The sequence below is a fragment of the Scleropages formosus genome, chromosome 11 (genome assembly GCF_900964775.1).
Source record: "Scleropages formosus chromosome 11, fSclFor1.1, whole genome shotgun sequence".
Taxonomy (NCBI): domain Eukaryota; kingdom Metazoa; phylum Chordata; class Actinopteri; order Osteoglossiformes; family Osteoglossidae; genus Scleropages; species Scleropages formosus.
Genome location: NC_041816.1, coordinates 29,608,337 through 29,619,569, shown reverse-complemented (window position 1 = coordinate 29,619,569; position 11,233 = coordinate 29,608,337). Strand labels below are relative to the sequence as shown.

General features: G+C 50.1%; 1 protein-coding gene across 4 annotated transcripts in view; it reads left to right on the top strand.

The window, feature by feature from the left end:
- Positions 1 to 11,233, top strand: part of arap2 (ArfGAP with RhoGAP domain, ankyrin repeat and PH domain 2) — an 88,990-nt gene that overhangs the window by 44,871 nt on the left and 32,886 nt on the right. For all 4 annotated transcript variants that reach the window (XM_018735411.2, XM_018735410.2, XM_029256067.1 and 1 more), the window contains 4 exons: positions 593 to 775; positions 2,360 to 2,534; positions 5,220 to 5,345; positions 10,769 to 10,913. In XM_018735411.2, coding sequence (XP_018590927.2) covers positions 593 to 775; positions 2,360 to 2,534; positions 5,220 to 5,345; positions 10,769 to 10,913 — 629 coding nt within the window. The remainder of the gene's footprint in view (positions 1 to 592; positions 776 to 2,359; positions 2,535 to 5,219; positions 5,346 to 10,768; positions 10,914 to 11,233) is intronic.

Genomic DNA, 11,233 nt, shown 5'->3' with positions numbered 1-11,233 from the left:
GAAGAGTGCGATGAGTCTCATGTCTATAGATTCAATTGTATAAATCATTGGGCAGACAGGGCTCGTGGCAGTGACATTTCAGCGCCTTTTATAGGTGGCTCTTGATGAGCGAGATATTTATGGACGCGAAAGTGTAAATGTGATATTCATGGACTTGAATAGGCATGGCATGGTGACAGTGACATTCCATCATCTTCTATAGGTTGGTCTTGATGAGTGTAATATTTATGGAGCTGCAGGAGTCAGCCTAAATGTGATTTTCATGGACTTGTATAGTCAGACTTTGATGGCTGTGAAATTTATGAACTTGTAGAAGGAGCCCGGTGTCGATGTGTGCTTTATCAAACAGCCTGCGTTGGTGGTTTCTTGCAGAGGGGGGAAAAAAAATCCTATTACCTTGGATTGTCGTAGCAGAAAAAAGACAAGGACATGTGTTGTGGTATTACAGTAAATCTCTGTTAACGGGCTCAACGGAGGAGCTCCGCTCTGCCTCTGCGTGTCCCCATCTCTGGGTGTGCTGTGGGGGCGGACGATGATGGAGGGACTCGCCCTTTTGACCCCCCACCCCTCCTTCTCTGGTCACCCCCCCCAGCTTTTCCTCAGCGTTGGCAACAGTAAAGCCAACCAGTTCTGGGCCGCGACCCTCTCCCCAGAGGATGAGCTGCATCCAGAAGCGTCGAGGGAGCGTCGGACTGCATTTGTGCACAGGAAGTACAAGGAGAGGCGCTACACGCCGGCGCTCGAGGGCTTCCGGAGCCAGGAGCAGCTCGACAAGGTGAGAGTGAGACACTGCCGGGGATCCCTTTGCACCGGGTGGTTTTTAGTTTGAATCCCAGCACCCAGCTGCATAAATGGCTCACGGCGTCAACAGCGCAAGACGCCGAGAATGGAACCTCACGTAATTTAACACAGAAACGCTGTACGATGACGACATGTGGGAAAGTCGCATCATCGCAAAAGACGTTTTGTTCCCTTGGTGTTCGTACAGCTTCCCTTCCAGTCACTCCACCGTCGCCTGCAAAACGACGTCACGTTTTGCAACACACTGTGAAACGTCGGCCTTCCAACGGCTATGCGCCGCTTCTCCTGCGGTGTCGACGGCGCTCCGTTTTGGGGAGGAACGGGTCGAGGACGGAGAAGGCGCATCAGGGCCGTTTATTAATTGCGCGTCTGCAGTGGAAACAGAGCCGATCCGGTTTATTATTCGAGGCGTGTGGAGCAATGCGGTACGGCGAGCGCTCAGAAGCCTGCTTTTTCACTGGCGTCAGCACAAACAAGGATGATCCCTTTCATTGTTCTGGTGGGAGCGGGAGGGGGGTAGGGGGGTGGGGGTGGGGAGGGGGAGGGTGTTGGGGGGGGGGACTTTGAAAGTGGGAAAATGGATTAAGATCCACAACAGGAGCGAGTGCCACACTCTTAGTTATCGCACAGATGCTTTTGTGTGTGTGTGTGTGTGTGTTTGTTTGCCTCTCAAATGCAGTATGTACAGTAGGCCTAGAAGGTGTGTGTTAGATGCTGAAGAGAAAAAGAGAAATGAAGGCAGGAGACAAGAGTGTGTGTGTGTGTGTGTGTGTGTGTGTGTGTGTGTGTGTGTGTGTGTGTGTGTGTGTGCGCGACAGGGTTGTGATGGTGCAGTCCCTGCAGGGAGGAATGTGGCTGTCAGTTTTAGGGGTCTCAGTGCTTCAGTGGGCTGCTTTGATAGAGCGGGGAGCACAGGCGCGGGGCATGAATAATGGAGTGGGTGTAGGGTGGTGTGGCCTGTTTGGGGGGGTGGGGTGGGTCGGGTCGGGGGGGTTGCCCCCTTTGGCTTCACCTGCTCTGCGTTCTCCTCCTGTTTCCCTCTCTTCCCCTTGTTTCGACTCTTTCCGGCACCTCGGCGCCCCCCCCTTGAAGGTCGAGGCCCTCCAGGATCCCCAGACCCAGATCCCTCGTGGCTGCTGGCGTCTCCTGTGGGGTAGTTGTGCCTGAAGTGGCCAGCAGGTGGCGTTGCGGTGAACTTAGTGCACCGCAGCTTCATAAGGGAACCGCAAAGCCATCCAAAAGGCTTCAGTAAACACGTCCGACTGCGGAGCGGTAAAGTGTGAAACGATACACTGGTTGCTTCAAGTAACGACCACTTCTGAGCAGCTGAATGACACGGCGTAAAGGGGGGGATGTACCTTGGTAGTACCGCGCTGGTGAAGGAGCTGCCAGTCCGCGAGCTTAGCGATGTTTAGTGTTTTTACTTGTGTTTCTCTCTATGTAAATGAGGATATGTGGGAAGTGTGTGTGTGTGTGTGTGTGTGTGTGTGTGTACAGTCTATATGTGCTCTATATACACCATTTAAGTGCGTGTGTGTGTGTGTGTGTGTGTGTGCAGGCACTCTGTGCTGCTGTGGTCCAGCCAGATGTCATGCAGACCATGGCCTTGGCGTTCAGCGGGGCCAATGTCATGTGTGCTACGGGGGACCCTGTCTACTCCACCCCATACCTGTTGGCCCAGAAGGCTGGACAGAACCTGCAGATGGAGTTTCTCCATCTCAACAAGCTCTCAGGTGGGTCAGAACCAACCAGCGGGTGGAACCGAGACGTCTGTAGTCCTCAGCTTCAAATGAGCAAAAATGTTGAGTGAAAGAACACAAATTGATATGCAGTGTGTGTGTGTGCGCGTGCGCTGCTGGCCCACTGTTTGTCACACCCCCACAAAGTTTTCTCCTCCTTCGCCCTAAAACCCATAGCACCTCTCAGCACAGTGTTCTACTCCATAAAACAAACAGCAAGGAAATTGAGTTTTGCATTTTGGGCGCCGAGCGCCAGGCTGCGATTAAAATGGAGGGAAATAAAACGGACCGGCGGCTGAAACGAAACAAAGTACCGTCTCCGGCGGCAGCCTCGTGACCCTTGGAGCGCATTGACGTGAAAGCTGCAATCGGATTACGTGTTCCCGTCGTTCGATATTCTTCGTAGATATAATAAGGCGAAAAGCGAGGCTGCGGAGTCAGGCCCTCTGCGGTGCTACCGACGCGGCGCAAATGTTCCCTTGTTCCGTGTGAGATCCGTGTTCGCCGTCGCAGGCGCGTCTCTCTTTCCAAAGCCCACCATGTCCTAACATTTCCAGCACGTAACACTCTTTTTCGTTCTTTCTTTTTTTTTTTAAATCAGCCGTCGTACTTTTGCTGCTCTGCTGTACCCAAGGGGGGTGGGGGTGGGGGGGTAACGGCGAGTGTGTCGCTCTCGTCGTCTGACAGCCGCGCCCGGTGTTAAGGGCACCACGGCTTTGCGCCTGCGGAGAGCACAGCCATCCGTTATTGTCCGAAGGGATAAATGTAAATGTGTGTCGGCCTGTCGGAGCCGGAGGTTTTCCTCCACCGGACCGCGGGATCGAGGTAATTGCAGCGGACGCCGGGATGCTGGATCAAGCCCCCTCCGCCCTCACGCCGCTGCCGCTCTCCGTCAGCAGCCACGGTGGGGACAGTGACGGAGCAGGTGGCTCCTGGCGCCCGGCCCTGAGACGGGGAATTAATTGGGAGGGGATCGAAGGCGCTAATTAAAGGGACGAGGCACCGGTGTCGGTCTAACGGGTGAATCGAGACCAGGATGCGCGGAGAATGGTTAATGCCCTCCTCACCCCCCGGTGATATGTACTCTTCCACTTCCATGTATGTTGTTTGGCTTGTGCAGTCAGTTTGCCCGCGTGATGCTGTCACTGCAGTTACAGGCTACGCTGCCAGTACAGAGATTGTAAAACAGGGTACTGTACTCCGGTTCGCTCCATTACACACGCTTTCGCTTCGGAATGTGAAACTGATCAGAGATCGCAGTCGCTCGTAACGTAACCCGAACCCTGATTTGTAACACGGGCGATGCAGAAGGATGCGGTGGGGAGTCGGTGCCGTGCAGAGAGACGAGCAACACGAACACAAGTTGTGTGTGAGACGCTGTTAGGAAAGTGTCCCCGGTGTTTGTCACAATTATCCTGCTTTCTCTGTTGGGTTTCTTTGTTCCCTCTATCCGCCCTCACATCGGGTGTTAGTAGGGTTACGCAGTGACTTTGCACTTTCTAGGTGTGCAATTACTTTGGCTCCATTACTGGGCTCTCGGAGGGGTAGTTAGATGCAGTTCTGTTGCTGTATCCCTCCCCCCCGCTTCATTCCTGTCCCTGGGTGGTCTTAACATTTCAGTATGGAGGACCTGTGGACACAGATGCAGACACAGGATCCAGTTCGTCCAGTGCTGTCCTTTTGTTGCGTACGTTACCTGGGTCACTCCATATAGAATTTAAAGGGAAAACAAAAGTGCTTCTTTGTTTTCTTAGTTTTTCAGATAATGTAACACACTATGGAGGTCAGGAGCGAAGTGACTCTGAAAGGGATGTGTTTTGAAACCCTTCTTGAACATTGAGAGATTCAGCAGCTCTGAGGGACAGAGGGAGGTCATTCCACCACATTGAAGCCAAAACCAAAATCTCAAGGTCTTTGATGTTAGAGCTCTTGCGTGCGAGACCACCAAGTGGGCAGAGATGGAGGAGCGTAGCAGTGTGGTTTGGTGTAGAGAGTGATCAGGTCTTGTAGGTAGTGGGGAGAAGATCTCTTGATGGTTTCATAACCATTGTCCCGAATCTGAGCTGAGCAGCTACAGGAGGCCACTAGAGAGAGAGGAGGAGGAGAAGGGTTACAATGGGACGCTTCTACAAGGTTCTTCAGCCAACATATCAGCTTTATCACAGCAGTGTGAATCCAGAGTCATTACAAGTGCTTCTGTTTTGGAGAAGTTTCCTTACTACACCTTTCCAGATGTGAAAACTCCAAGTAAGAGTTGCATTTTGACGTCAAGTAATATGTCAAAACATCAGTAAAAACAGCGAGAGGCTACATACAGACATAGAGTTTGTGCCGTGGAGAGCGTGTAGTGACGGCCTTCAGGTGCCATAGCCTCTCATGTAGATGGGACAAGAACGAAGCACTTGGATCTTGGATTTAATGTGAGAGGGTCTTGTCAGCGTCACACTAGGTTGGTATTCAGACGTGTCCTTCTTGTACTGAAAGTTTAAACAGAGCAGATTCTAATTTACACTGAAGAAGAAAAAGGTCAAATCAGATCCCTGAAGGGTTTCTGTTTAGGTTCCAGGAAAAGACCTCCTGTTAACTGCTGCTCGTGGTACATGCAGGGCAGATGCTCGTGTGTGTGTGTGTGTGTGTGTCGAGTTCCATTCGATAACCAACACACGTTCTCTGTCACAGACTTTTCAAAGCTGGACGTTGGCTGCAGGAAGAAACCCCCTCGTGACGTTCCGTCCTTCAAGACGGGCTTCCTGTACGTGGCCGTGAGCAGCGGGAGGTCCGTGGTGGAACGCAGGGCCAGAGACGGTGAGCGCGCGGCCGACGATCGAACCTCCGTCGAGGGAACTGAAAAGCCCTCCCAAACTCATGTCGCTGTGTGTTCGTCTAGACGCTCGTCTCCGCACCAACGTGTTGGAGGAAATAATGTCGAGAAGGTGCGAGCACAAACATTGTCCCGTGATTGTCGCCTCCGCAACGTTCTCCACGAGCTCCACTCTAGTGACCGCTGGCCTTTTCAACCACGCTTGTCCACCAAGCAGGAGGTCCTCACCCGTTGCGGTTGTTTCCTGTTTCGGAGCGAACGCCCAAATGGATCGATGAGCGCGGCTGAGCGGCGGGTGTCGGGGTCGGGGACTCCGCCGCGTTCTGAGCTGCACGTGGGCTCTGCAGTGGGCTCTGCTCTCCTTCCCCGCCAAATGCCGTGCTGCAGATACCGTTGATGTTGCACCTACTGAACATCTGGAGGAGCTCTGCGTCTCCGCTGTAATTAAGAGGAAAGAGTCGGCCTTCGGTGTTACCCCAGGGAGGAAGGAAGTGGAGGTGGGGGGCAAGCGGGGACTTTTGAAGGCGGGAGCTGTACCTGCCGTCTGTTGCTCCTACTTCCTTGTCTCTCAGCGGGCTGTTTTGGCCCCCCATGAGACGTAGCGCTGTGCCACCGTGGCCCCCGAGCTGTGCTTCACCCCCCCCCCCCCCCCCGCCACAGCAGCAATGCACCGCGGTGCAGTTTGCGGGGGGGCTGGAGGAGGGGGTCGCTTGGAGTCTGTTGGTAACAGCTGGAGGGAACTGATGGGCTGCACAAGGTACTGCTGAGCTGTGCTTTCGCACTCCTACAGCACCGAGCGACGAGGAGATGTGCAGAAACACTGCCACACACACACACGGTTGGTTAAGTACCTACAGCAGAATTGTGTGGGTGTGTTTAAATGAACACATACACACCGCACAAACACCCAGTATTTGCATGTCCAGTTTTTACGCAGTAAAGTTTACTTGGAAAAAAATGTATTTATAGTGCTTGCAAAAGTATTGGAATCCCTCAAAAACCCCCCGCCAAATTTTCAGAGCTGAAGAAGTTGTTTGTAGGTATTTTAAAGAAAAAACCTGAATTTTAGTATTTGCACGTTAGGGTTACAGTCTTTGAGTTCACAATAAGACCAGGGATTGGAAAAATATAGATAGTTTGTAATCCAGGCCATGTTGATAATTGTTCTGGGCTTTGAATAGTTTTGCATGGCGTGGTGCCTACACACGTAGGAGAAATGTGCAGAGTCATACAGATACACACAGAGCACAGGCAATAAACGCAGAGCCGGGGCTAAGAGCGTCGGTAGGGCGGTACAGGGAACACACACAGAGTGCACTGAGTAAACACACAGAGTATAAGCACATCTTTGAGTGTTTTTGGCCGCAAATGGACAGCGGAAATGTGAGTTCCCTCCAGATGTGCTGCGGAATGGATCTCATGGGGGTCGGTGTCCAAGGGCAGTGTGCTGGTGCTCAAAGCCTCCGCAGTCTTCGCTCAAGACGGCTACAGCTGGGTTCTGCACCCCAAAGCGGCCGGTTCACCGACTGCTCCCAGACTATGTTTGCGGCGTGATGTTCGGCACGTCGGCTCATGAGGCGCCGCTGATTTTTACAAGTGGCGAACAAGTCAGGGGTCAGGCACTGGCTATTGGACGGAAGCGGGGAGGGGGGGGGGGGGCAGCTGTTATAACACTCAGTAATGATGTGTTTCTGTGCTGCGGTCACTTTGTGGTTATGAGTTAAGGGAAAACCTGGAAGATGTAACTGACTCTGGATAATAACAATATTTACCTTTACCTGGTGCTTTTCTTCAAAGCGACTTCCAGTGAACTCTGTGTAGTGTTATCAGCCCCTACCTTGTTCACCAGGGTAACTTACACTGCTAGATACACTACTTGCAATGGGTCACTCATCCATACATCAGTGGAACACACACCCTCTCTCTGTCCCTCACACACTATGGGTGAACCTGAACAGCAGGTCTTTGGACTGTGGGAGGAAACCAGAGCAGCCAGACAACATGGAAACTCCACACAGACTGAACAGGGATCGAACTCGCATCCTCACACACTACCCAGGTGCTATGAGACAACAATACTACTTATGCCACCCTACCACTTATTTTCCTTTACTCACTTTAAGCCAAGTACCTTGCTCAAGGGTACTACAGCAGTAGGTAGGTCTGTAACCTGCAACCTTTGGATCCAAAAGCAGCACTTCTGACCACTTCACCATAAATATCTTTGGAACAATATTTCTGTTGCTCTTATTGCTAATTTATTTATTGCTGTTAGAATATAACTGCAATATTTGGGATTGTATAATATTTGAAAATAAGTAAAACTCTGAAGCGCTGGGTGGTTTCAGCATATGGTGCCACGGTTATTATGACTTAAGGACGACCTTGTTTTACATAACTGGGCAACTGTGTCCTTCCATGTACAGCCTGCCTTTTCTCAAGCGTTTGCAGTTCCTGTCTTTACACAGCCACATAAAAGCAGCAGAGCTCCTGTGCCGATAAATACCTTGTTATTTAATCCATTATGGAAGTCTTACAAGTTTAGTGTGGGCTTTAATGGTGCGTTAAGTGCAGCTCCGTTGTTAAAAAATTCAGAAGATGGCTTAAACTCTGTGTTTAAACTTCTGAAATGATGAGGAAATGTGCAGGTGGATGGAGGGAAAAGGTATTTCTGAGATATGTTCCTGGCTGCCTTCAGAACTCTTTCTCTCTCTCTCTAATGGCTTGATGGTCCACAGATACGGAAGAGATTAATAATTCAAACTTGGCAGCGTGAGCTTTAATAACGACGTTGCAGCAGGACTCCAAGGGGGAAGTGCTTTTTTGTTCTCTGAAAAGTGACCAATTCCAAATGTCGTCATTATATCCTCGTGTTACATTTACATTTATTTATTTATCAATCAGACACTTTTCTCCAAGGCGACTTCCAATGAACTCTGTGTAGTGTTATCAGCCCACACACCTTGTTTTCCAAGGTGACTTACACTGCTAGATACACTACTTACACTGGGTCACTCATCCATACATCAGTGAAACATACTCTCTCTGTCACTTACATACTGTGGGGGAACCTGAACAGGATGCCTTTGGACTGCGGGAGGCAACCGGAGAATTCAGAGAAAACCCACACAGACCCGGTGAGAACATGCAAATGCATCTATTTGGGAGTCGACCTGAAACACGGGACGTGACGCGGCATCGCTGGCATCCGGTGGGCAATCGGTGGTGACACCGGACCGGGTCATGCGATGAGCGGCTCACCTTTCGCGTTCCACTAGCACCCTTGGCCCAAAACTAATGAGATGGACCACACCACGGTAAATGTTTGCCCCGCTCAGCTATTCGCTCCCACTGGTGTCGCACAACAAATGTAACAGATGACATCTGGTGATCGGTTTATTTGTCGGAGGAATTGAGCTCTGAGAGCAGAGGGGATTCTGGGAAGACACTGTTGCCACGGCGCGCGTGCAGAAGGGTGTTTTTTTTTTTTTTTTTTTTTCCTCTGCTTTGCTCTGGGGATGCGGGTTCGGGGGCCGGCCAAGGAAGTGGTCCACGGCTGAAAACCCTCTGACTACACAGCAACACTCGGTACCCCACTTCATCATTACCGGAATTCATCGGGGGGATGCCGTGACGCTCTGTCTACCAGGACATTGTCTGGAGATAATTAGTTTCCCTTGGCTGAGTGAGAGCTTATTTCCTCCTGGACAGCCTCCCTGGATGTTGCTGAGATACGGTATTATCTCCAGATATTTTGTTTTCAAGCGTGAGTCCAGAGGAGGGGAGAGCAGTGCGACGATGGGGCTCTCGGTGTTTTTCCACCGTCCTTCACGCATCGCACCTAACGAGGCGACGGGAGAACGTGTGACCCGGGCCCGTCCCACGTCCCTTCTGCAATCGGCATACTGGGCCAGCGAAAGGTGTCGTGCAAAGGCGCGGATGCCCGTGTGCTTTAAAGTGAAAATGAAACGTATTTCTGCAAACTTTGGAACCAAGTATACACTGTAAATTCACATGACAGTCCAGAAAAGGACTAATCGCAGCTTCTTTTGTTACTCAAAACTGATGGTCCCTTTAAGCCTGCGACCCTTAACAGTGACACGTGGTGAGAGCAGTTCTTACACTGATTTTACTGTGATTTCTTCAAACACTCGACACTGTTAAATGTGCGAAAGTCAAAACTGATTTTTGTTGTTTTCTCACTATCCTGTCAGTTTTATACATATATATGTATATATAAATTTTAAACAATATATATCTTTTAGAATAACTGATCCAGTGTTGGTTGTTAAAGCACGTCCAGTATTTTGACTGTTTTTTTTTTCTTTTTTTTTTTTTTTTTTTCCATGTAGGCAGCCAGGCATATGTGTCTGTGCTGAAATGTTCCAAATTGGTCCAGATTGGTCCAGAAACCGTCTCCAAAACCACATGCCATGGAGAAGCACGCATCTCCGATGCAGTTTTAGTTTCGGCCTTCCTTTGCCAATGCAAATGCTCGACCGATCAAGCGCTAATTAGTGCTGCGTAGTTCACCGCGGTACAGCCGTGCATTGCTCTTTGGGACAAGGATGGGGAGGGGGGAGAATCACAAAGTGTACCAAAGTGGCAGAATGATCAGACTGCCTCTGAACACAGTGTGGGGATGAGTTATGGAATTGTCTTCATGTGGTTGAAAATAAAAATGAAATTTCTGTTTGATATTTGAAAGTGATACATTCCACACTATTGCCTGTAGTTATTGTTCTCTAACGTAGTTTTAGTTGAAGCGCAGAGTGATCATAGACAAGCTCAAAGTCTCGCTCAGCGACAGTAGATCATAGTCAGTGTGTGTTTTTCTCTCTGCCTCCCTGACGTGCTGCAGAGATGAGCTTAGAGATTGTACACAGTAGGGGTTATTTGTGTGTGTGTGTGTGTGTGTGTGTGTGTGTGTGTGTGTGTGTGTGTGTGTGCGCGCGCGCTCGTGTGTGTCTGGGTTCAAGTAACTGAATATGTTCCATAGATGGTATGGGAAAGAAAAAGTTGGGTAGTGATTGTGTGTGTCTCTGTGTGTGTGTGTGGGTGGGTGGGGGGGAGGGGGGGTAGTGGTATCTATGTGTGCATCTGTCTCCGCTTTATAAATGGCATAGAAATAATTCCACTTCTTAAGTCCATTTCCATGTGCGTTGTCTGTGTGCGCACCCGCAGGGTGTTCTGTGCTCCAGCGCTGGTCCACTAACTGTGTCTCTGACCTTGCAATGTTGGAAAGGTTCTCCGTTTTCAGAATTATTAGTTATTATTAGTTATCATTATTATCGTTAAGCATTATTTAGCTGATTCCTGCCTATTTACTTTGACGGTTTAGAGGTGCTGCATGAACTGGATTATTGATAGTGTGTATTTGTGTTGCTGTGTGTGTTTCTGTGTCTAGAGATGATGCGGAGGTGGTGCACCCTCGAGGGGGGCTTCCTCAGCTACTATGAAAGCGAGCACACAGCCACAGCGCTGGGCAGGATGGACCTCAGTGAGGTTGTGAGCCTGACGGTGAGCGGCTCTGACAGCCCCTCTGGAGCCAGGTGGGACCCCCAGCGTACCGTTCCTGTGCCTCAGTGTACAGTATCATCTCTGGGCTTTTTCAGAATGTTAAGTTGTACTCATTCCAATTTATTGTGTTCATCTGGCTGATGCTTTTCTCAGATGCAAAATACAATGTTAAGCTTCTTACAGTCATTTACATATTTACATATCTGTGAAATTTTTATTATTACCCTGCCTAGCGCTACTGCAGCAGGAGGTGGGCTTCAAACCAGCCATGAGTGTTGGGGGGGGAAGTGAGGACACACACGCAGATTTCATCACACCTCATTACCCACTGGTGTTACTTGCAGTACATGCC